General features: G+C 35.2%; 1 protein-coding gene across 4 annotated transcripts in view; it reads right to left on the bottom strand.

Annotated features, from left to right (window-relative positions):
* Positions 1-27,643, bottom strand: part of AP3B1 (adaptor related protein complex 3 subunit beta 1) — a 154,190-nt gene that overhangs the window by 79,115 nt on the left and 47,432 nt on the right. For all 4 annotated transcript variants that reach the window (XR_010994344.1, XM_068176113.1, XM_068176110.1 and 1 more), the window contains exons 8-14: positions 18,606-18,767; positions 16,379-16,476; positions 13,101-13,155; positions 12,950-13,021; positions 10,453-10,515; positions 9,429-9,561; positions 3,690-3,799 (exon numbers count right to left, since the gene is read on the bottom strand). Coding sequence is in view for 3 of the 4 variants with exons in the window: in XM_068176113.1 (XP_068032214.1) it covers positions 3,690-3,799; positions 9,429-9,561; positions 10,453-10,515; positions 12,950-13,021; positions 13,101-13,155; positions 16,379-16,476; positions 18,606-18,767 (693 nt within the window). In the remaining variant the exon portion in view is untranslated. The remainder of the gene's footprint in view (positions 1-3,689; positions 3,800-9,428; positions 9,562-10,452; positions 10,516-12,949; positions 13,022-13,100; positions 13,156-16,378; positions 16,477-18,605; positions 18,768-27,643) is intronic.

Below are 27,643 nucleotides of genomic sequence, written 5' to 3'. Positions count from 1 at the left end.
TAAAAAGCAGTACAAAACAAGCAGTATCACTACATCATTGCATAAGAATTCTCCAGCATATCTGACTACTGGGTACACTTCTGGTCAGCCTACTTTAAAACCCACACATCAGGAAAAGGCAAAGAGAAGAGGGAATAGTTGATCACAAACATGGAATAGGAGGAGAAATTGAAATTTTTAGATTAGTAAGCATGATGATGTGGACAGTAAGCAGAAGGTTCCAGTAATTGGATGAGAAGATATACTGGAGGTGCACCACAATGAACTTCTCTTATCTTTAAAACCCTTTCCCTAAACCATCAGATTTTGTTGCTGCTGGAGATGAAACTCCTAAAATGGGTTTTGAACTTACCCTTCTTTAAATGGCTCCTTCCCATAAGTATATTTTTAAACTTCTGTCACTCTAAAAGCTGTACACACAAAACTAGTTAAGCCTACCTCAGAGTGCATACCTAACACAAATGAGCACTACTCCAGTCTATGGCTCACAGTTTAGCAAGTCAATAAATTCCAAAACATGACGCTATTAACACATTGACAGCCAAATGGAAATCTTTTTATTATTTTTAAAAATGGAACTTTAAAGAGATTCAATTATTCTCTTGTTTAATGTCTTCTGGACATCATGTACTTCTCCATTACAGCTTTTGAAGGGTGTGAGGAAAGGAGCTGGAGCACAGCTAGATCAAGCTGTACTATGCACAGGTCTAAGTACTCAGCAAGTATCATACACAAAATAGATCTTACAGATCTTTGCCTGGGCACACCTGGGATAAAAGTTTAAGGTACAAATTAAAACACATGAAAGTAAAGGGACAAAAAACCCCACTATTTTCAGATATGGAAGAAATAATCAAAGGACAAACTGAAACAGACCTAGTCTTTATCATAATTTAGAGTCAGTGATCTACAAGAGTTCAGTATTTTTTAAGTGAACTTCCTAATACTTCTTATAGTTGGTCTTACTATTTTTTATGTATGGTCGTAATATTTAACTTCTTATTTAGCTTTTTTTTTATTTTACAAGGCAAAATTATTATCTTCTAAATATTCTATATCCCACTCCTTTTTAAATGACTTCTGTGGATGAAGAAGATGAGAACACAAAAAAGTAAATTTCAGTAAAGTAAATAACCTGAAAAAAAACATTGCTGTGAAAGATTTTCAGACACCTCAACATAGCCAATCACAATCTCAGGCTAGCACAAGTGAAATTTATAACAATATCAATGAGAAAAAATCAGGCACAAACTTAAAAATCTATTCCACTGAGTTTACACCAATTTTGCTTATTTTAGTGGCTGTTTACCATTGACTTAAACTAAATCATGACAGAACAATCAAAAAGCTCCTTTTTTCCTTAAGGGCTTTTTGATTTAATAGTATTTAATTCTGTTAAAACCTTCCTCGTCATGCTTTCATCTATGTAATACATAGTACTAAATTAATTTCAACTCTAAAAAGCAACAAAGTATTTCTTTGTTCACATTCCCTCATCCTTCAGTTTCAAGCCCATTCAAGCCCACATTTGGCTGCTTTTCCTACATCCAAATGCAAGAGTTCTCTAAAAACAGAAAACAGGGGTACACTCCTGTATAGAGCTATAGGGTAGGTCCTCCATGTTTCAATCCTAATCCTTTACAACAACAGAAGAGAGGCCGAGAAAAAAAAACAAAAATAACCAAAATGCCAAAAAGCCCTGTGCAAATGTATATTGTTTGTCAGTGTAATAATGGTCAGGAATCCTTGACAAAATCCAGACAAAACCCAGGGGAATTGTGTTATGTCAAGTCACAACCACTTTTGACATAGTAAGATCAGTGCTTAAAGTACAAGTGCAGATGTCAGGAACCCCAGTAATACTATACTAAGTACTGACATCTCAAACTAACATCCCCAGTAATTAAATACTCATTCTGAAATGTATACACTTATCCTTTACAGAAGTAAGGAGCTGAGGGTTTGGATTAGATTATCTTTACAGTTCCCTCCCAACCCAAATCATTCTGTGAAGGAATACATTTGTTTTCAGATATAGTAGGGGCAGTCAGAAAAATGATACAGCATTCAAATTTTAAATATGAACTTCTTCAAAATGTATTCTTTAATTCAATGTCTTAAGCATACCAAGGTATGTATGTTGAAGTTATCATTTTAAATGTCATGGAAACATGTAAAACAATCACCTTGGAGAACCTACAGCTGCCATGACTGTAATTCTTGACCACCACTTCTTTGTTCTTGAATAAAAGCCAGGATTCAGATTCAGATTTTGATTTTTACTTCATTCCAATGACTGCTCTATCCCACAGACTGTTCTCCTACCACTTAACATTTTCTGATATTCTGTATTACCTCATATTGGAAAATCTGAGAACATCAAAGTAGTTTGAATACAGCATGTCTTCTCCCCATCCCTGTTATTTGACTTAAAAAAGGATTTTCTTTTCCACAAAACTTATTTACTTGAAGGTATTAATTATATAAAATAGCTACAATACTCTTCTAAGTTTTAAACAGAATATTTAGAAAAATAACTATTTTCCCTTGTACAGTATGTGGAAATAAGATGCCAAACTCATTTGGTAAAGTGGCAGAACATTGTAATATCCCATCAAAATATTGCATAAATTTTCTGAAAATATAGGGAATTATTATACGTGAGGTATTACTTACTTCAATATGTAATTAGCAACAATATCTTATTTTGATATGAGCAATTCAGTAGAATCTATTTTCTTTATATCAGTTACAAACTGATGATCAGCTCTTAGCAGCCAAAGATTTATTTAATTTTTCAGTAAGCATGAACCAAGAATACCATCTTTCTTTTTCTTTTAATACTCCAAACTTCGCTGAATTCAACTATGGAGAAATGAAGGTTCACTAATTTAGAAATTGCTCCATTATAAAAAACATGTAATTTTGCGAAAATCAACAGTTAAATATGTAATTTTATGAAATTAAACAGTTCTTAACAGAAAAATAATTGTTGACAGATCAAAATCTGACATCTTCGGTTTAGGATATAATAGATAGCTACTGGATCTCATACCTATACTCTAATTTAGGACAGATCACTACATGTTTTATCAATTACTGGGCCTGTGAGGAGAATTTGGGAACTAAGTATTTGCATACCTAAAGGTCAATTAAGTCTAAAGACAGATAATAGGGAATAATTCAAATTTTAATGTTAAATACCACAAAATCTCAAATAACCAAAATATAAAAATGCAACTTCAAGACACTGCAACAGCACTCACAGCAGCATGTCTGATACCATGAAAAAAATCACATAATTTGGGGAAAAATGTTTAAAATAAAACTTTCAAACTCCACTCCAGATCAAAAAGACAAGTGGCTAATAATCCTTAAGTTAACTGATTATTTTCATTTCAATTTACCCACTCCACATTCTAAAACTGCTGGAGTAACAGTATTAGCAACACTCAGCATTTCCAGGGATCTCTTTAAAAATAACTTCCCAGAACTAAGGCACAAATTGGAGCCATCTGATAGCTTCTACTTCCTTTCCATTAAGATAATGAAAAATATATTTTATGTCAAAAAAAAAAAATTTGCATTTCTCTAATATACCTACTTCCATTTACAGCACAAATTCGAAGGAGATAAAAATCTCACAATCAGCTGACAAGGCAAATAAGAGTGTGTGAACAAATACTCACCGTAATGTTATCCAAGAGCTTGGCCATATGCTTAATAATTTCACCATGGTGTGCTGGCTGGGTTTGCAGCAGTTTCTTAATGACAACAACACTTTCAGCAACTACAATTTCTGTTTTAGACAAAACAAATTATTAATTTTAAAAGCATTTATGCAAAAGAAAAAGCCATAAATAATTGATTGTAAAAGATGTAACAGCCTTCCAAATACACTTTGCAGAAATGAATTATATTAATTTGATAAGAAATAGGTAAAATGTCCTACTAAGTAATATTAAGTTCAGCTTCCTGAATCATGTTACAACCAGCAAAAAGAGGACACAAACATTCTAAATGTAAAAATATCAATCTAGTATATATTGTATGAAACTGCTTTTTCATGAAGCTGCAATTCAGATTTTTCCTATAAAACTGAGGAACAGTGTTAAAAAAATCTGATTTTCATTAAAATTATGCATATTCAAAAGTAATTTGCAGTCTGCAATGAGAATAAAAATGTTTGAATTAAAAGTAACAGCTCATTCATACACTAGAGAAATATCTAAACATCTCCTTTGCATTTTTTCTAAATGCAAAGAATGTTTCTGCATCTAAACAGTTTCTCTCAGGTCTGTAACCTAATCTCTAGTACATTCAAATGAAGCCTCTAAATAGCAAGCTGTTTAAAGATTCATGCCAAAGTCATGCACTGGAGTGCTTAACTACTGCATCAAGTAACATTCACAGCCTGATCAGCTTGTATGAAATGTACAATTTTTGAAGCTGAAAAGACCCCACATGAGCAGAGATAAGCTTCCATGCAAGAGTAAACTCATGTAAGGAAAGATGAAGACGCCTAACTACCATTTGTTAAACAGTTATTCCTGCATTTCTGTCTGAGTTAATCTGACACATGGACCCTTCATTCATCAATCAAGCATACTCAAGGTTCAGTAGAACAGTATGGGGCAGACGTGTCTAAATTTTGGGAAGTTGTAGGTTTTCTTGCTGTTTCGGGTTTTTTTGAGAAACCAAACTTCTTTATGGAGAAAGGCTTTCCAAGAGCTCTGAGCATATCATTACGTCATATGCCTCTGAAATGCTTAGATTTTTACTTGTAGCTTTTTGTGTCATCTTTTATTTGATATGACATCTGTCATTTTTCTAGTCTAACTTCTTGAAACAAGGTTAACATCTCAAGGTCTTGCACAATCCCACAGATCAATTTAATTTACACTGTATTTTGCCAGATATTAAAATAGGAAGCCAATTCTTGAGACTTGAAAATTACAATCAGGAATATTTATAGTGGGGGACATGGGAATGGCAAATTTCATCATTCAGTATTTTGTGATACACTGAACAGTTAAGAAAAATAAAACTGAACACAAAAAAATGAGTGAAGTCATTATTAAAGTGAAGTCATTATTAAAACCACTTGCTGACAATGTCAAACTGACTATGGTAATATCAACTGCAGCAGATGAGATGTCACCATAGGAACTACTTTCATGCTATCTGTTGGAGCAAATTTAAAGAAAATAAATTTAAAGAAAATAAATCAGAATTGTAAACAATTTGTTAATTACAATTCTAAACAATTGTAGACTAGTATGGTTATTTTACAACAGTCTAGATACTGGAAAAAAAGTACAAACAAAATCAAAATGCATTTTTGTATCAGAATAAGGACTGGCATTCATACTCGGTGAGGCTTACTTTGTGCACACAAAGGATATCAAAAATGAGCAGAAATAAAAGAAAAACACTTATGTTCAAAACCATAACAAACTCCAGCAAAATAATAGAAGGGGAGATAAAACTAGCATTCTGAATGTGCAGTAAGAAAATTTTAAAATGTAACTCCTACTAGAATTATCAAATAGGAAGTCCATACTAGGCAATGATAAATGGACACAAGAATTTTGAAACAGTCTAAATCATATCTAAAGGATTATAAAAAGTAAATTAAATTCTTAAAATAAAGACTGAAAATCACAGAAAATCTGATCAGGAATGACTTTATCAATAAAGAAGACTACATGGGGTACCAGCAGTTTCAATTTTTTTAGTTTCTTCTAACAATTTTGAAGCGATGTGGAATTTACTAAGTAGGACAATCTCTGAAGACCCTGAAGCCTGACAACTTCTCAAAAACTTAAAATATACTCAGTCATACGCTGTTCCAGTTTGCCAAATAATGATGTGTGCAAAAAATTAACAACGCAGCAGACAGTAAACTGTCGAAATAAATTAAAGACTTCTTCCATAATTGAGAATTTGGCTGCATTATAACAGAACCTCAAAAAATCATCTCAGCATGGAGTATATTACCAGAGATCATTCAAAAAGTGAATTCTGAAATACAACATTTGAAACCATTAAAGTTGCATCAAATTTTCTTTCACTTACATTAACCCACTGTTCCAGCAACTAAAACACTCAAGTGAAGACTAATTTATCCACAGTCTATTGTTTGTATAACCATTTTTTCTAAAAGCAGCAAAACTGCATCAGCTGGTTTTGGAAAGGATGCCATTTTGGTGGGTGCCCCTTCCCCAAAAACATTAAAGGTCAGGTTAGATGGAATTCTGAGCCACTTGGTCTGTGCAACATGTCCCTCAGGGAGGTTGGACTACATGAAATTTAAAGGTCTCTTCTAACCCAAACCATTCTGTTATTAGGGTTACTAACAACGCTATTAGGGTTAAAAACAAACTAATCACTACAGCTGATTATCCAGACAGACCTAACTTTCTGCTTCTCAGAACTAGCCAAAGTTTAAGCTTTTACCCTGTTAACTTTTCCATCCTTATAATATCAATAACAAATCTCAGAAACCCTATTAATACATATAAATTGGATGCTACAAGTTGCTTTTCTTTATGCCATTCTAACAGTAATTAGAAGAGATATGTACTAGTTACCAGATGTATTAACAGTTCCAGTAATTTTATGACTTGCGATTTCATATAGTTTTGCAGGGCAAAAATGTTTTAGCTATACATTTTACAACCATGCTAACATTCAACCTGCAACTTCCAACAGAAAATGGAAGTCACCCATCTAAGAAAAACCTGCAGGATTCCTAGTGTATGCAGTACAGTCAGACAAGACACTTCCTACAATCCCTACATAATTCCTATAATGTGTCTCTAACATCTAAAATTACTTTTATGTCACAGTGGGACAAACAGTCAGTTGAAACTATCAATACAATTGCTTACAGGAAATGCATCAGCCAAATGTCACAATAAGGAAAGAAAATAACTTTTTTTTTTTGTCCTTCCTTCGGCAGATGAGGAAGGAAAATAATTCTCAGCCCTAAACATGGCTTTACAAAAACAGTCTCTTAGGAGTCAGTCAAGTTGAGCTTGTGATAATAATTCATTAAGGTGTTTCATCACAGAAATTTTTAGAATCTGTTGCGCTTCTGTAGTTCAAATGTTGTCCAGTTTTTTCCCCCACATACCACAGCTTTCCTGATCAAGAAAAATCTGACTTTAAGTCACTTCTAAACATGCAAAGAACATTTCAAGAGCAGTTATTGATATCCTTGTTTCTGGAACAATGTCCTGCCTCTTATCACCCAAGTTGCAGAATGACTAAATGTAAAGCTCTTGTGCCAGATATAGCCAAGATATCCTGAGTGTTGGGTTGTATCTACAGTTAACAAGCACATGGAATCAGAAGGCACTTTTCCCACAAGCTTGTACTTCAGGATTCTGTTATGGTTTGGTAAAATTAGTATGAGCACCTCTCTTCTCCACTCAAGTGAATTCTTCATAATAAGAAAATAGTACTGAGAAAGCACAGCTGACACTGCCGTCACAGACCTCAAAACCTGCTGGACCTACCAGCTTGTGCTTCATGCTACACAAAGCAGCAGGACTACTTCCAGGCTTCAAATGACCACGAAAGAAGCAGCAGAGCAAACAGATTGCTTGTATACTTTAACAGTAAAGGTTGGGGGAAAGCAAGATTAACCAAGACTCTTAAAGCTGTTCTCATACACTATGCTAAATCTCTTTTTTATTACCTTACCATGCCAAAACTCTTACATTCAGTAAGCTGTGACTATCAGTAATTTCCTGCCACCTGAGGAAAGGTACCATGTAAATTATGCCATTCTATTCATTCCTTGAAAGAAGGAATAAAGACACTGCAGCTATGGTAAAGCAATTTGCCAGCTGCCAGTTTTAGAAGATCCTCAATATATCCTTTGCAGTCTTTTAGAACAGTAAGCACAAGAAGATAATTTTATTTACTAGACAACTACTTAGAAACAGACATGAAACTGATCTTGTTGAGACAGACCTTTGTATACATGCATATGCATATATGTGTATATATAAATATATACATATATATATACATATTGAATCACTCTGAATAAAATATTAAACTGACAATCTATGATAAAAGGAAAAAAACCTTTTTCCTCTTGTCTTGATTCCTTTTTAGCAAAACAAAAATAAAGCAAGAAAACAGATTGTTAAGTAACAAAATCTGTATTCTGAAGTGACAGTTTTATTATTTATTTAACACATAAGAAATATGGAGATTTGTACATGCTGAAGGAAGCCTACTCAGAGGAAGATTGCTAGAAGAATCAGGCAAAATCAAGAACAACCTTTGAAGCTTGCCTTTTTACTATGGTTGTTGCTGAAAATAATACAAGAAGGTGCACAGTGCAGACATGGCTTTGTGACGTGATATGGGAAGATATTTTAAATGCAGCTGATAATCAGAAAGGTTTAAACAGAAATAAGATCTACAGCACTCAGAAATCAAAGTCACATATATTAAAAATACAAAGATATACCCTGAGGTCACTCAAGAATTTCTGATACAAGATGAGGTGGTTGAGAATGACAACTCAGTTGATAAAACAAGTAAGAGAAAGCTCTATGTGCATTAGTGGGTCACTTGCCAAGTATGTGCCGACAAAATGATGTCCCTAATAAAGGCCTTCTCAAGATTACCATGAAAAATATGTCCAGAAGATATATAGAGGCATTTAATGCTGCTTTTCAAAGCCAAGAGCACCAGCACATCACTAGTTCTTTGAACTATTTGAATTACTCCAGGACACTCCACAATTATGCTTTTGCTCCTTTCTGACATTATTTATTAACACATATTACTGACTTCTTATGAAGTAAGACTGCCATATTCATTGGTAACTAGTAAGAAAATACAATATTATTAGGTATCGACTTACCATGCTGCTATACCCTCTTTGATTTTATTGGCTCCTTGTTGCGTTCCCTAATGATTTGAAACTTTGTTTTGCTACCCAAAAATAACAAAAGGCTAGAGTACAAAACCAAATTTGGGGCCTTTTATCCTAAAACGATTTGATACATGTTTTCATTTAGGCATTGATGCACTACAAAAAAAAAATTCCAAGCTTTCAGCACCCTCTACAGGCTAACTGCTTTGATGCAACTTAACTTGTAACTAACTATTGCTACCTATGATAATCAAAACAGTACACTTTAATAATCACAGCATTTTAAGAAAAAGTAGGTAAACATGTAATTGAGGAACACGATGAATTAATTTTTCTGTCAGAAGAAAAAATAACTATTCAGTGAATATCAGAGCCTTTGGAAGTGCAGGATTTTTATCCAGCTGTCAGCCAAATTCTTAAGAAGTCAACTCTCACTTCTTGACATGACCTGAAGCTCTATGTGGTTCTCTCTAAGAAAATGTTTCATGCTATCAGCTACCAGAAAACAAAGAGAACTTCAGCTTACCATCTCTGTTGGACAGCAAACAGACAAGGCCGTTAAGGCATGTGTCAGTCACTTCGGTGATGTTAGTTGCGCATCTGCCTATAGCCTGAATCGTAGCTGCAGCAAACTGCTTGTCTTGGCTTTTCACGTAAGTCTAAAGAAATAGGATTTTTGACAGTCAATATAAAACTCTTGTCAGACAAAGACTTACCATATTATTCTCATGAGGCAAACATACTGTATAATAAATTAAGCTTAGCTACAATGCACATTAGAAGCTATAATTTTTCACCTCATTGTCACTTGTAGAAGACATGTTCTTGCAAGCTTTGGTCACCCATGGCCATGCAAACCTCTGATTTCAAGAAAGCTTGGGGCAAGGGGCAGTTACCCAAAAACAGCCATTAGTTTGTGAGCAAAGGCTGGAGGAGCTGATGAGCTCTCTCTTCAGAGAGGTTTCAGTTCTTTAACTAGGAGCATCTGTGAAACTATGAATAACCTACCTGCCTGACAACCAGTACCTTTCACAGAAATCCAGCCAGAGAACTGAAGCAATGCAAATAGATATCACAAACAAAGAGGAAAAAGGACAGATACTGTTTCACAATATAGGCAAAAGATCTTGCTGATACATAAAGATATTGGAGACGATAAACACAATTTCATCAAATGACTTATGGAAATGAGGTTTCGCAACAAATACTAATGGCCAAATACTGCCAAAATTAAGACTCTGTCATATAGTGATTTATAGTGTCAGTCAAGAATTTGTGTTTAAGAATATGGAATGATTGAGTTTTTCTCAATACTTTTTTCTTTTTTTTTTTTTTTGGTAGCTGGAAGGAGAGTCAGAAACAAAATATTTGGATTCCTTTCCGTATATAAATATCTCCTTTATCCATTATGGTATGAGATGCTTTAATTTCCATATTTGGAACATTTCATCCTCGAAAATACTTAAACTTGAAAAATTTAAGCCTTGGAGAAACATCTGACAATGGAAAAAGAGATGATAAATAAAAAAAGAATACACTTTTGCACAAACCTGAAATTCTCGAAGCAGAGTTGATATGTTGGCTTCATTTGCTAAATTTGTCATGATTTCAAGCTACAAGAAAAAAAAACAGTCATATTGTCAAAAGTTAAAATAAAATATTATAAACAGTACCTCATGTACACTATACTTCTATTGTATATAAAATATATATTAAAAATACCACTCAGAATTCAACAGAGTGTACCAGATATCAGTACTAACTGGTACCACCATTGTGTTCAGAAGGCATATTTTCATTGCAAGTACTTGCAAAGTTTACAAAGCAGGACTCTGGGGTTCAGTGACACATTTTTTATGAGCCCAAGATTTAGTTTTTCATTGCATCATTGCATCAAATGCGCTTGAAATATTTCTGTTAGCTTTCCAATGTTATACAACAGGCCTTAGCATATAGGAACCACACAACAGTGTAAGAAGAAATAACGGAAGTCACAACTGCATCATGGGAGAAATAAATTGCCCATTATATTCAGATGAACTGCAATAAAAGACCTTTCAACTCAGGAATGAAACATTTGCATCTATGAGAGTCCTCAGATCTTATTCAACACCAACATCAGACCTTGGAAGCCCTCCTCTTTGTTGCTGGTGAACAAAAGGATGATATACAATACTTGGCATATATTTTTAAGATGCTATGCTTCCAGGCTATTTCAACTTTACAGTAAACTGAAAACACAACCTTGTCTCTCCAAAGGGAAGTCATGCCTTGGAAATATGCTGGTATTTTTTGACTTGGAGGCATCCAGAAAAGGATACTCAAATGATACAGTCCACCTGTACTTCAAAACAATTTCTTAAGACATATCACAAAAGCCTTTTAAAGATATGTATCTAGAATAGCATAGAAAGCAAGAGGATAAATGAAAAAGAGAAACATGCAAGAGAAAAGGAGATTATTTTATAGTAGAGGGGGGCTATCAATGGAACATCACAAATATCTTCACTTGCCTTTTTCACATATGAACTGTGAAAGTAAGGAGAAGACAGGCGACAGTTTTCAACTGATGCTACAGTTTTCAGGGATATGAAGACAAAGGCTGACTAAGAAAAGCTGTGTAAGTGTTCCAAATAGTAGAAGACTGATTAATAAAACAGAAAAAAAAAATCAACACGTCTGCAAAGTAATGCTCATAATAGGAAAAAAACCTTAACTGTTCAGAAAACTATAGACTCTGAGATGATGACAACTAATTATAACTAAGAATTTATGATTAAAATAGGTTACTGTGAAAATACAAGCTCAATGCTAACCAGTGATCAAAAAAGCAAACTTGATGTTGGAAAATTAAAAAAAAGCAGAAATCCATACAGCACAGGAGATCAATTCAAGGGTGCTCCAACATATTAATTACAGTCATTTGTCTCACCATTCTATTTTGAAATAGGTAGGCTTGAACTACAGAAGTAGAAGAGGGAGAAAACTACAAGATTTTTTTACCTATGTAAAAGTTTAGGGTCTTCTAAATTTTTCAGCCATCATGAACAAATGAAACAATGAAAGGAATTTCTACTTCTCCACCTGTTCTCCAATATATTATCAATTAATATAGGAATTTGGGAATATGGGAATAAATACATCAACTTTTTATTATTTTTCAACTGACTATTCTTGGATAACAGTAAGGCATTCCTCACAATATTCCTAAAATGTAAAGAATATCTTTTTGCTTCCAACTGCCTCAAATTTACTTAAGTCTTATTGTTGGTATAAAATACAAATATGTATTTATTTTGTATGTAAACACAATAGTTTTGGCATAGCCATCTTGTACTACACCACTCTTGCACATATAATGCAAGTACAATATGCATGTAAAACAAAGATAAGGAAAAAATATTGTTTCTTTCAGAAAACTACCTTCCACGCATAAACTTAAGTGCCTATGACAATCTAAATCAAAACAAGAGAAAAGGCACAAGTAGACACTTTTTTTAGCCATTGTTTCATCAAGGATTTCACATTTGTTAAAGAATTACTACAGAGAAAGCAACAAGACAACAGCTGGAAACATGCATTTAGATGTGGCCTTCAGGAAAGCCTAAAGTACTTCTCCTCCTCAAATGCTGACTTCAAAGAAAATTTGGGACTCAAACACTGCCCCATTTTGTACAGAGGAACAGATTTAAACTCTTTTTAAGCTAACAGTATTAAAGACTCTTCTCCTCCCATGAAATAGTCACATTCAATGTTAGAATACCTGGTTGAAAAAAAAAATAACGCTCTCTACCACTGAAATGTCCTAAAAGCTCTGGTGGAAAATATAGCCATTCTTCCACCGTAACACAGTAACAGGAACTTTCAGATAGCTTGACAAGCCTGAAAGCCCCTTGTGGATTTAACTAAAGGCCTCCATTCTTCTTAGTGACATAAAGAAACAGCATAGAATGACCTGTGTTGTATCAGTGAAAAACATCTTACCTTTCTGTTGCAAACTGCTTTTGTACAGCACTATATAGAAAAATTTGCCTTTAATAAACTCACCTTGAGTATTTTGATCATAGTTGGATCAGTTGATCTAACATAGAAACTCTTCAGATAAGGTTCAAACATACCCTGAAAATCAGAATATATTTAAGTAACTCTCCTGTGTTTCATATACAGTGTGATTTTAAAAATTCTAAATAGGGTATACCTTTCTCTGAATTGACATAGTGGCAATATTTTGCAGGACAATATACTGCACCTCTCTAGAATGTGAAAAGAAAAATAAGAGTCATTCCACAAAATTACTACATAGAATATTTCAACACAGCAAAGAAAGTTCAATTCTATTTGAACATCAAGTTAGTTATCCATTTGTTTTGGCATAAACATAGAAGGCAAAGCTTATTGCCAACTGCCAGCTTCATCATTTGATTCACAGGAAGAGAGATGCATGATGAACCAGGCTCTCATTTTTTAAAACTCCAATAAACAAAAATACTCACTGACACCAGTGCAAGGGTGCCTGTTGTAGGCCATGGGTATCTATTCAAACCAGAATTACATTTATCATTTTAATGTAATGGAAATAGCTTACAAAAGCCTTACATTTCATCCACCTTCTTGAAATAAGTATTTCAGGATGACATAGCTGAGAACAAAAATACAGAAGCTTTATCTGCAGAGTTGAAATAACTGCATTAATTACAAGAGCAGTTAATCCTTGCACAAATAGCAAGAAACACTATGACATTTTTCTTTTAAGAACTTTTCTAAAAATCCAGGATCTCCTGTGACTCAAAGGTATACACTGGCAGACATACACATCTATAAAAAACTAACACTTTTACGTAATAAACTTTGCTAGAGATAGATAATAATATAACACAAAAACATTAAACATATTTGGAGAAGGCATTCTCATAATTAATGTATGAGTTTAAAAGCCTCGACATGAGTGAGCAAAAAGAAATCTAGATACTAGTCTGAAGCTTTTAAAGTGCAGACTTTGTGTTACCAATTGCTTAAAAACTAAGTAATAACTTACACACAATTTTCTGAACCATGAGTGCTCAAATCCTTGCATGCTACAAATCTCATCCTAACAGAGAAATCATCATACCCATTATCTCCTCTTACTCAAAACTGTCTAATAGCCCTAAGATAATTACAGCTGTTGCTTACAAAGAGAAGTAATAATAGAGAAGTACTTAAGATCTTTTAAACCAATTTTATGCAATTCTTACATAGGTGCATGGCAACAGTCAGCTACACATGATGAAACAAGACTGGAAATTGCTATGAGATGCCCTTTCCGGCACTCTCACCCTAACTAGATTATAGCTTAGTTGACATTAATTTGAAGGCCACAGGCAAATAACTTCAAGGGCAAACAGCAAAAGTTTATTTCAAAGTGGTTCTAAAAGCAGAAGTGTTTCACCCAGAATGGTAACAGAAAACAGAAAAGACAAAAATCAGAACACTAGTGTCATTTAAGGTACTAGTTGAGATACAGCAAAGAAGTGACTTTTCCTTTAATGAAAACTGAGTATAAACAAACAATAAACCACATACAAATGATCCTTTCAACCTATGATTACGAGTTTATACATTATCTGCCAATTGCTTTAGGCACTTTATTCATAAAGAGAATGGGAAGCATACTGTACTATAAAGCCAAACACAAAACCAACAGTGATTCATTCTTATCTGAAATAAAAGAATGAATACACTAACAAATCCCATTTTACTTCTTTACCAACTTTTAAACAATAGAGAGATTGAGCTGTGGAACTGTTACAGAGAAACAACTCTTTGATGGCAGGGCTTACAAAAGTTAAGGTATCTCTAGGATGAGTAATCTTGCCAGACACACAAAAGTGATTTTTTTTAAAAACCTTTGTGTCTGTTTGACAAAACTGATTAAAAAAGTAAATTATTCTCACAGCAAAGTTCCAGCCAAAAATACTATTTTTAGTTTAAAAGTTATTCTAAAAACAATTAATATTGTCTCATGTAAACCCTTCAAGCCTTTTCATATAAAGACATGTAAGTTCAAAATCTAGAAACTGAATAGGGAAGAATGTTGGGGAAGATGAAATAGGAAAACCTTATAAATATGATTGCCTGGCAAAAGATTTGGAAAATACAGACATTGAGATGAGAACTAGATTTGAAATAGCAAACCTTGACTACTGAATAACTAGAAAACAATAGTATAGCCAGGTTGAAAGCAATCCCCCTTTCTGATTAAACAATGCCCTTTACCTGCAGATAGGTCCAAAGGTCACATGGAATGCTCTGTCTCACCCCCAATGTATGGTTCATCCCACACCCATAACCCTCCCCTGAAGTATCAGGCATCTGTGACCCCATTGGCCCAAGTCCTGATCCAGCCCACCTTGAAGCCCCCTGATAAGGTGTGCCCGAGGGACCGGACACTCTCTTGGATCTTCCCCTGGGACCCTCACCTGGAACCCTCGCTCCTTCTCTCACCCTCTCTTCCTCTCTGTCCCTGGGCCTGCTGCAAGTTGCGGCAGGCAACTCCAAGCAGGGCCCTTCACCCTTTTTAATAGACCACATCTTCTAAGACCTGACTTTAGAGGTCTCTCATCCATCCAAACTGTCCTGGAGTCCTGCGCTCCCTACAGAAGAAAACCACTTCTGTGCAGCAAATATTGGCACACTATTATTGGCACAAAAACTATGAAATACAAATGAAAAAACAGCACAAATGCTCTTATGAAATGTAGCTGACAAGACCTTTCATAGAAAAACAGACAAAATACTATTGAAGATGATGAAGTCAAATCAGAACATTCTGAATTAAATATAACTTGTTCTTTAAAAACCATCCAAGCATTAAGTGTAACAAGCACTTCTACAATTAAGGAAACACAGAAGATACAGCACTATCAAGTGGCAATATCAATTTTAACACATATGTTATCTCCTTCCCCTGAGATACCCAAAAGTTGACTGGACACAGTCTTGAGTACTGTGCTTCAGGAGACCCTCCCTGAGTAGGGAAGATGGACTAGACAATATCCAGTGATCCCTTCTAACCTTCTCACCCATTTTGAGATTTGTGTTACAGCGCAGGAAAATAAAATATACATCAGAAGACTTCTTTAGTGCTTAGCAGGACAGTAAGGAAATCAACAGAACTAAATTTCCAATAATTCAAAAAAACACCAAGATATTAAACAAACCAGTTAGTACTGACTCCATTTCAATACTAACTAGGCAGCCATGTTCTTGTCAGAACAAAAATCATACAAATGAAACACAATAACCAATGATCCCTGGACAGGATATCAAAAATGATGGAATAACTTTTAGTAATCCTCATTTGTTGAGTGAAAGTGAGTATTATGGGACAATTTCAAAATTAAATTAATTTTGTAATAGTTACATTCTTATAACTATGGCTAAACAAATTTGCAAAGAAAAGTACACACAGTTATGTGAAGTATGGACTTCACCTACCTATTACTGCGGAGTAAACGCACCAATGACTTAGAAACAATACCAGCTTCAGATTTTGGTGCCAAATGCCAGTAAAGCTGTGCAACTGCCATTACCACCTAAAGGAAGAACATTCAGAGCAGCATGTTAACTTCCAATCATCATTCATATCTACAACATTTGCTTTAGACCTGCAGGACTACCAGCTCACTCTTCTTCAAAAGCAAAGTGCATACCTGTGGTCTTTGAAATCAGCAAAGCACATTGAGGAAGAACATTAGAATAAATATATTGTTACTAATTAAGTACCTTTACTTCCTCACAGTATTTACTGTATGCTACAATAAATAGAAGGTCATAGAAATAGGCACAAAGAGAAAAAACATTAAGTAATTTAAATCACAAACATAGTGATACCATCCTTGATAAATCAGTATTGCTAATATGAGCTGTACAAAGTAACGAAGAGATATTCTTTACAGGTTTTTCTAATGTGCTTTTCCTTTATTACTACAGGTTCAGTATCATCTTTTATCTAGTTTCCACTCAAAACCTTTCATTCTATTATTCTGTTATGCAATTTATAAAACAACAGCTGTCTTCACTGGAAAATTTTAAAGTATCAAATCCAACAGAATGTAAAAGCTACAGGGGTGTATAGCAATATCCAGGCTAACAAAATTCAGAAGACTGAGACCTAAGCAACTTAAAACCTGTTTTATCTTCTCAGATTTTTTCATAAATAAAAGACAAAATATGATCTTTATGCTTTTGAGTGTCATGTTACAACCTTTCCTACAAGTCATGATCAACTCTCTGTTTCAAACAAAACAAATAATAAAGACTCCAAGTAAAGCCCGCATAGTAACACTTCACTTGGTATCTTAAATCCTAGTACCAATGAAAGAAAAAATATTATTCAACAAAACAATGCAATTAAAAACATCTAAAGCCAGGAAATAACTTTAAGATTTTTAGCAATATACCACAAGTATCTTTTACTGCTGACAAAAAATATAAGGTCATATGGAAAGCCACTAACTAAAATAATTGTAGGTAAATTCTGTGAATAGCATGAATAACCCAATCTGTAACAGTAATTCAAAGCAGCACAATTTCAGTAACACCTTCCAAAATGCACTTCAGCATCTCAGTTAACTTTATAGCAGAAAGTTAAAGATCGTAAGTGTGAGAATAAATACCATATTTAATAAAGAAAATTATTTATGGAATGAGGGCAATAACTACCTGAACCTCTCAGTGAAGTGGGATGGCAAACATATCAAACATACTTGTTCTTTATATGAAATTAAGAAACATCACAGACACTGATCGGTGATTTTTAGCAAAAAGTTGTAAAAATTTAATCAACTTGTTTCCAAAGTCTGCCGGGCTGCCAGATCATAAATGATTTTGAGAAGAGTCAGACAGGAGTTAGAATCTCAAAGTATGTTTCAATGGAGAACTATAACCTGATCTATTTAGCTTATTAAGAATAGGTGGCAAGGTGACTTAATCATGGTGGACTGTTTTTGCAGTAATATGAATATTCATTATCACTGGAAGACTTCTCTCCAAAGACATCTAGTCCTGATTAACACAACCATCTCAGGTTAGAAAGTTAATATTCTGTGATCTGATTAACATCACAATGATTCACCGTGAGCATGGCTTTTTCCGGTTTTAAAAAGTTACCTGTATTTTAAAATCTCATGGAAATAATCCAGCATACCATACTTATAATGTCATGTCTATCCTGGAACCCTGCCATTGCAACAGCTCTAGAAATGTGGTGTATAATTGTCTACTTTTAAAATGTAAGACTCAAAAGAAAGAACAAATCAATGAATCAATAACAAGTATGATTTTCTTTGTGGTTCTGTTCCAAAAAACTGTAACAATAAACTGTACCAGTTCGTGCCATCCTAACTGTTGAGAGTTTTAGCATCAAAAGCTACCTCTGGTAGAGGCAACACATGCTACGTAAATTGGATTCAAATGCTCTGGTATTTTTTTCTAATATTTTGTTTGTCTGTATTATTTGGAGCACATACCACAATCAGTTTAGGTGTTTCGCTTACAAGCAAAGTTAAATTCAAAATAGATCAATCACACTTCTCCTAGAGTTACTAAAGGGTATTTTCATCAGTTTTAAAGAGGTGTAGATTTTACTCTTCAATCTTTTAATTTTTTTAAAAAATAGGTTATTTGTGATTTAACATTTTAATCAAAAAGGATTTTGTCATACAGCAGCATTTCGGCTTTGAAGCAGAGGCTTTGTATTTCGTAACAGCAGCCTGTGATCCGGGTCCATAGTATAGATGGTTTTCAATTTCTGATCCTTTTCTTTCTGTTCTTCATCAGATTCATAGAAATTATTTTCACTATATTCATCCACTACTTCATCAACCTATAAAAAGACAAAACGACAAGGATATATACAGAATATTTGAATCAACAGGTTTTATTCATTAAGGAAGTAACACAGAGCACCACAGTTTCATGCAAGATTTATATATGCTTTTTAAAAACAGCTTTTCTACCCATTTGCTCCAAAGAGTAGATGCACTGACATGAAAACCAGATTAACAATATATACAAAATTTCCTTAGAAATAACTTGTACTGGCATATGAAATATCTTTGCTATTATTCAACAAACTATTTTAGGTATTTTTTGGACTTAAAGCCTATGATCCAAAAATTGGCATTTGTGGAAAACACCTAGAAATTAAAATACGATATAGGTCTTCAGAAAACTTGGAAAGGTTGCATGCCTTGGTCAAAATGCAGGTGTAGTGAAAGAACCCATAAAAAGGTCTTCAATAGAGGTAGATGGACAGGGGGAGAGAGGAAAGAAGTGACAAAGAATTAAAACCATCATTTTATTCTGGTTTTTATTACAATTTGGATGGACATTGAATTTTTTTTTTAAAGAAGAAATATGAAGAGAAGTTTCATTACTTGATGCCAATTTTGCTCTCAGTGTTTTACAGGATGCCTAGCAAACTCATAGATATTTTATGCAGTATCAACTGAAGTACATTAATTTGCTTACTTCTCTTCCCATAATTCTTTGTGGCAGTCACATTCTAAATAAAAAATCCAGGATGCTATTCCAGTGATAACTGAATTCCTCCCTTGCCTACAGGACAATGTGAAAGGAAATTTCCCGATTCCAGTGCATCACAACCCACACTGAAGAAGCTTCCTCTAACAGGAGGAGGATAATTCAATCTTCATTGATTCAGTCCTCAATATCCTTGCCTTGACTGCTAACAGACATGCAGATCAGTACTATTGAATTCAACAGGAATATTGAGTTTGAAACAGTATTTAACTCATTAATAACTGTTACAAAGAAACAGCTTGAGCTCTCACATTTCTGACTTTTATTTTTTTTTAAGAACTGTTTGTTTGGAACATACTTGAAGGAGCAGAGTTCCAATAAAAAGCAGCACATGCCTCTTATGAAAACACTTTTATTTTAAATCTGATTAAGGTCCTTCTTAATACCCCAACAGCAGAAGTATTAAGATGATCTTCTCATAATCACATATTTTATTGTAATTTTAGAATATTACTCTTTTCTCAAATCTGCTAAGATCTGGTAGGAAATAATTATATTCCAGACAAAGGATGATGACAATACAATGATGACAGGGAAATTATTTTAATAAACTGAAATTCATCAAAATCAAGTTGATGAACTCCTAATTATTTAGAATCTGTAGTCATAAGGACCCACTAAGACAAAGAGGACATGTAATACTGCATGATTTGCACATTGTGATGGATAGGAAAGCAAAGTATTATGCAAAAGAGTCAGAAGACTAGGTTAAAAACCTGCAGCTCCTTGGTGTACAAGAATTGTTATTTCAAATTCTATCAATCACCCCACACATGGAGAACAGTTACCACAAAATGTGAAAACACTCAATCACAAAAAAAAACCCTTGAAGCCTCAAGCTGACCTACTGACTATATTCAATGCCAAAAAAATACAAGTGTAAGTTCAGAATCATAGTATTACTTGGTTTGGAAAAGACTTTTCAGCTCATATAGTCCAATGGTTAACCAAGCACTGCCAAGTTCACCACTAAACCATGTCCTGAAGTGCCATGTCTATAAGTTCTTTAAATATCTCTAGGGGTGCTGACTCTACCCTTTCCCCAGGCAGCCCATTCCAGAGCTTGACAACCTTCACTGAAAAAAGTATTTCTAATATCCAATCTAAATCTCCCCTGGTGCAACTTGAGGCCATATCCTCTTGTAATGTTGCTTGACCCTGACCCAGCTACAACTTCCTTTCAGGTTATTGCCTCCCTTCTCACAGCCACTCCCCACAGTAGTCACATTCCAGACGCTTCACCAGCTCCGTTGCCCTTCTCTGGAATTGTCCCAAGACTTCAATATCTCTTCTATCATGAGGGGCCCAGAGCCGGACGCAGGATTCCAGGTGTGGCCTCACTAGTGCCCAGTACAGGGGGACAATCCCTGCCCTGCTCCTGCTGGCCACACCATTGCTGATCCAGGCCAGGATGCCGTTGGCCTTCTTGGCCACCTGGGCACACCCTGGCTCATGTTCAGCCGCTGTCACCAGCACCCCCAGGTCCTTTCCAGCCACTCTGCCCCAGCCTGTGGAGCTGCCTGGGGTTGTTGTGATCCAAGGACAGGACCCAGCACTGGGCCTTGTTGAACCTCACACCATTGGCCTCAGCCCATGATCCAGCCTGCCCAGACCCCTCTGCAGAGCTTTCCTGCCCTCCAGCAGATCAGCACTCCCACCCAGCTTGGTGTCACCTGCAAACTGCCTGAGAGTGCACTCGATCCTCTTGTCCAGGTCATCAATGAAGGCGTTAAACAGGACTGGCCTCAGTAGTGAGCCCTATGGAATAGCACAGGTGACCAGCCACCAGCTGGATGTAACTCCATACAACACCACTCCTCTCTGGGCCTGGCCCTCCAGCAACTCTTTCAACCAGCAAAGTGCACATGCATCCAAGCCACAGGCTGCCAGTTTCTCCAGGATAATGCAGTGGAAAACATTTTCAAAGGCTTTACTAAAGTCCAGTTTGACAACATTCACAGGCCTTCCGTCATCTACTAGTGGACTACCCTATTATACTAGGAGCTTAGGTTTGTCAAGCAGGACTTGCCTTTCACAAAGCCACGCTGGCTAGGCCTGATCCTCAGGTTTCCCTACATGTGCCACATAACAGCATTTAGGACAAGCTGCTCCATCCATATCCTTGCTCACCACTGAGGTCAAGCTGAGAAACCTGACAGTTCCCCAGATCCTCCCTCGAACCCTTCTGTAGATGGGTGTCATATTTGCCAACCTCCAATGAACTGGGATCTTCATGGTTAAGCAGGACTGTTGCTAAATGATGGAATGTGGCTTAGGCTCTGGCTTCTTCAGCACCCATGGGTGGATGCTATGTGCCCCTCAGACTTGTGGGTAAGTGCTGTAGCACACTATTCCCCTTGGATCATGGGGGTTTCATTCTCCTCCTCCTGCTGTCTGTCCTACAGATCAGGGGCTGGGTACCTTGAGAACAATTGGTTTTACAATTACTGCCCTCTTCACTTCAGAAAAGGCACCTCAGTTTTTCCTCATCCTTAATACTTTTTCCCCCTGCAGTTTTGCTGGAGCACCTTCTTACTTCTCTGACAATTAAAGGCTCCATCATTTGTCATCACAGTGGCCCAGAGAGTCTCCAACCATCATATCCCATCAACCACCAGTACCTCCTCTGCTCAAAAAACAACAGTTCCAGTAGGGTGCACTACCTTGTTGACATCCTGACCAGCTGTGTCAGGGCATTATCTTCCAGGAACCTCCTGTACTGGTTCCTCTCCACTGTACTGCATTTTCAGCAGGCATCTGGTAAATTGAGAATGAAGACTATTGATTGTGAGACATCTCTCACAATCATCTGCCTTTTCAACATTTCTTTCATCTTCCTCTTCCAACTAGCTCAGAAGATTTACCTGAGTAAGCAAGTCTGTTTTGGCATGCACTAGATTGTTCTTTTAATTTCTGATATCACTGCCTGGTTTATTTCTGGATAGAACGCAATTCTAGGATTCTCTTCACTCATTTCAAACCTAGGTAGAAAATCTGAAACTGAACTCAGACACAATAAATTACCACCAAAAATTCAGACCACCAAGCCAAAACCTCATCTTAAGACATCTAGCTGAATTGTTGCCCAGATAAACCTTGCAGTAGAAATACTGAAGCCTGTACTAAGGAAAGAGATTGGGACAAGCAGTAATTCTCTTCTGAAGTGGCACAGAACCAGCCTCAAGGGGGCAAGCACAAGCAAAGCCTCTTGGTTCTAACAAAAGGGGAATGCCTTAACGCCTTGTGCAGAGATCTTAGAAAGCGCCTCCATGCTCAACAATAGTGCTATGGTGTTCTGGAGAAGAAAAGCATCCAGAGTAGCATTACATTGATACTAGGCCTACATCTTGAACTTCAATCAGATAAAGAAGGCATGAGTAGGGTATAATGGAAATATAAATACTATTAACATTAATATTTTTCCTGCCAGCAGAGGACTGAAAGTAGGACTTTTACTCTGGGAGATGAAAATTTATCTGTTTTAATTATTAATTTAACCCTTTAACAAATTAATTAACTATTGAATCAACAACTGGCAGATGATTTCCTATGCACTTATTCTCCAACTTCCACTGTCTATAGTGGACTACACTAGACTGTGGAATATGCTTCTTCACACATCCCTGAAGAAATGCTAAATATGGGCGACACTCAAATTTTACTTTCACAGATATCTAATTAGAACTCAAACTGATGATAACCAGTATATCTTAGCAACTTTATCAGAAATAAAACAAATCCTCTGGTCCTTTTTGACAATGGAGAGATAGCATGAGCATTCTGGGACTAGATTTCTGTTGTCATTTCAATCCCTTTAGATGCAGTTTCACAGTTGATTTAAGACTAATCAGTCCAACAGAAGTTTGTTGTTTTGTTTGCTTTTTTGGAAGGATGCTTTATTTTCACCAAGACTAGTAAAATGATCTGTCTGACTCTGTGGTCATAGGATCACTAGAACTACTAGAACTAGGATTTTCAAAAGCACTAGGTGGTAAACAGAGAACAGAACAGGAGAGTGGCAGTTTTTAGTTAAACCACGTTAAATACACTTAATAGTTTGTAGTAGCATGATTTAATTGTGCAGTTAACAGCTTTTCTAAATTGCAAAATAACTAAAAAGTTCAAAACCCTGGGAGAATAAAATTATTAAAAACTGAGACCGTAATATTCCAGACTACAATGTGCACATAGACTCTGTGCCTTCCCCATCTACTACAATTTATTCACAGCAGAGAAGTGAGTATTTTAGTGTGGAAGAACAAGCATAATTATTTTTTATGTTATTTCAGACATACAATTCAGGGACATCTTCATGAAGTATTAACAGCTTAAATGAAGAATTTGACAGATAACAAATTCCATTAGCCTTTGTTTAAAGTCACTAAGTAAATAAGCGAACATTTAACTGAGATTTTTCTAGAAGTTACATTTAATATGGCATAAAAGTTGAGAACACAACTTCCATTTAGGGTAAAATACTACATTTGTACATATATTACGTGAATACTACAATTACCTCCAAACAGAGTTTCACACACCCACGTACTGAGTTAAAACAAAGCTTCAGTGATGTCCAAAGCATGAATACACAGTATTTTCCCACTTTGCCAGTCTTAACTCCATCTTGTATTGAAAAAATGATTCAAATATTTGTATTCCTTGGTTAGGTATAAATGATTTGAAGTTACAAATTTCAGTTTCTCTCTTCAGTTTTATATGGAAATATACTCACAGCTTTCTTTTGATGCCTGTAGCAAAATCTTTGACAAACTATGACTATCACTATCTTCCAGTAACCTTTCTAATATTTGCAAGAACTGTTCTCAAGCGAGTTTTGGATAAGCTAGATTTTGAAAGTAAGAAGAATTTTGGTATTAGTCACTATTTGGTGAACCTGACGGCAATACCAAAAACTGCTTTAGACCACCAAGGTCAGTATTCACCTGCTGTATGAAGAATAGTTTCTTTGAAAAGGGAAAATGGTGGATAATCTATGAATGGTTTGCTACTTAAAGCATTAATGCATTAGATAAGATAGATCTGAAATTTTGATGCTGTATGTGAACATGACTACCTAAATCCTTCCACATGCTTTATAGATGAGTTTCAGAACACCAGAACAGACCTGTTGTTACCCAGTAGATTAGCTGTGAAAATTTCTGACAGAAGAGCAGACCACAACCAATCACACTTGTTAAGAGACACATGCTAGTAGAAGTATTCATCTTCTCCACAACAGCAAATCCTTGAATATGATTCAGGCTTGTCATAGAGATAAAGCTTGACAAGAACTGTTAGTGGTCTTAAAAAAAAGGCACAATCTCACACGATAAAAATACTTGGGACAGTAAAGTATAAACAACATAATGTGCAGCCTGACTGGACAGAGGCTTTAGAGGGAAAACAAGCAAAGTTTGACAGGTTTGCCTTATTAAGCCAAAAGGAGTTGAAGAGATAAAAAATAAAGGGACCAGATCCTCCACTCCATAAATAATAATTTCCTTTCAATTACTGAACAGCCAGCAAGGGCTGTTTAGACATCTTAGACTCCTTCTAAGGTAAGCCGCAATTTATAATCAGTTGTGTGATAAAAACTTGTGCTACTGTGAATGGACTGGTAGAACCTAGTAATGACTCTGAGGTCCCTGTAGAGGTAGGGAAGTATTTCAAATGCCTAATTGTAAACATCTAGTGCCATTTTATGCTCCCTTGAACATGAAAAAAAATCTGCATGGGTCTGGCAGACCCTGAAGGTATGGAACCTACAGGAAATCCATAAAAACTGAAGACTAGGTAGGGCATCTTGTAGCATGTTGAACAAGACTGGACATCCAGACAGATTACAGAATTATCATATCCTAGTCTGTCTAAAGGTTAAAATTTTGAGATACTTAGCCTTGCATAGGACAAAACTATCCAGTAATACTCAAAATAATTTCCTGTTTAAAAATAGTTACTGAAACATTTTCTTGTTACATTGAAAGAAAACAATTTTCAACACCTAACAAACTCCCGATGCACATGTGTTAAGAACCATTGCAAAGGAACAGGCTGGAGATTACAAAACAAATAAGAAACACAGTGGGTCACAGAACCAGTATGCATGTTACAGAAATTATTACAAACCGCACCCATTTCTGAATGGACAGAAAGCTGGTGTCTTTGCTTTCACTAGACCAGAACAATGTGTTCTGTGTGGTCTTGGACACAATGCATTTACAGCTTTCAGCAACAAAGTTACTTAAAAGTGAATAAGAATTTTAGAAACTTAATTTATCCCTTCTACCTCACAGAACATAAAAATATTCAGGTAATGAAGTCGTGGTCTGGGATATGGTATGTTTTTTATCAAGGAAGAATTTGTAAGAAGGCTTCCTGAACAAACAGGTAGTCATAGGACATCCAAAATGCAATGATTAAGTAGTGCACAATATAAATAACAACACATAGCCTATATTATATATGTATGTAAAATATCAATACAAAATTATCACATTACATAACATGGCATTCTGTCAGTCTTCCAAAGACTAGACCTGTTGCTCCTATGCATGTCCAAAAGTACATACACATTTTCACTTAAGTGAACAACACTGGAATGAAGAATCAATATAGAATGCAAGACCACAGTTATATTACTCTGATTTCCTTATATATTCTGATTTTTACTTCAATTATAACCATAGTCTATTCATTACCATTTGGATAAAGAGGTCAGAAGGAAAAACAATGGGTTCAGTTGGACTTGAAGAATTATGCAGATCTGAAGCCACTGAAACAGACTTCAACTTAAACAGTATCCTCTTTCAAGGATTTTCAGATTACAACTCTATTCAAATGAATGTAATGGAATTGTACTGAAAATGTAATATGTTAACAAAATTACATAGAAGATACAATATAATTCCAGTAAATTACAATGAAAACTTTAACTTTAGTTTTGAGATTTTGATAAGAGATTTGCACACTTTTCTGGATTCCATACACTTGTGGATTTTAAGAATTTAGCTATACAAAGAGATAAACATGCTTTCAGTTAATAAAAATTGAAATATTAATGGAAATTCCCAGGGCAACTTCCAGGCATTTTTCAGTAAAAGCACTTGTACTTCATGTCAGCTTACCTTGTGATACTAACCTCTGGACATCCATGTTTCATACCCATCGAAACATTTTTATATTTCTTTAAAAAAGCTAAATTTTATTGCAGCTAAGGAACATACAATAAAATTCTACTAGTTTGAGAAGATTTTATTTGCAATTCAAGAAAGCTTTCTCTATAAAAAGCTTCCAATTTTTAAAAACAGTGAGCTTTGACACTTAAGATACATAAAGGAATTAAGACACCTACTCAGTCTTGAGAATCCGACTAAGGCAGGTGAAATTTAACATTAAGATATTTTTATTTCTATCATTCTTAGTTTCCTTCAGCACATATAAAAGTCACATGATCAACAATACATAAATCAAGTTTTATTTGTAGTTTACTAATAATTTTATCATCTATACAATACCCTGTATAATCCCAGTTCAGATGAACATGTTTATTTCATTCTAAAAAAAGCCCCATAATTTTCCGAAACAATATGAGTATGTAAACACATTTATTACTTGAAAAACTCTTCAAATCGTTCAACTCAGACTTGCAGAGGCTTTTAAAAACTCACTTAGCCAATAACATAATTTCTAAATATAAACTTGAAAAGATAATGAAATAAAAGCTTAATGAAAACTAAAAAAAAAGCCCCAATGGCAAACATCCTTAAGAAAACACATATTAATGAAATTTTTATAGTACAACTCTTAGACAAGAGCATCACATGTGTTACTGCAGACCCCTACTTCACGTGTGGAAGTAGGGGTCTACAGTAACATCTCTGCTAAGTAATTTCATAGCAAACTAATGTGAAAACTGAAGAAGTGTTCATTCTCATTTCTCTAAGAAGCAGCAATTAAGTCTAGGACTGGTGTCTAAAAATAGGGGCTAAGACATAAATATGCTACAGTAATGAACATCTTTCTTCAGCAACCTCAAATGTGCAATCACTATTGTAATAAAGTCTTGTGACACTTACAGATAGAATCAAAACAATCCATTATGATTTTTAGATCACTTTCATTTATTCAAAACAATTTCATACTCCTCAAAACAGAAGT

Source organism: Anomalospiza imberbis, chromosome Z, assembly GCF_031753505.1.
Source record: "Anomalospiza imberbis isolate Cuckoo-Finch-1a 21T00152 chromosome Z, ASM3175350v1, whole genome shotgun sequence".
In the NCBI taxonomy this organism is placed as follows: domain Eukaryota; kingdom Metazoa; phylum Chordata; class Aves; order Passeriformes; family Viduidae; genus Anomalospiza; species Anomalospiza imberbis.
The sequence above is the reverse complement of the archived record's forward strand: the minus strand, read 5'-3'. Positions and strand labels throughout refer to the sequence as shown.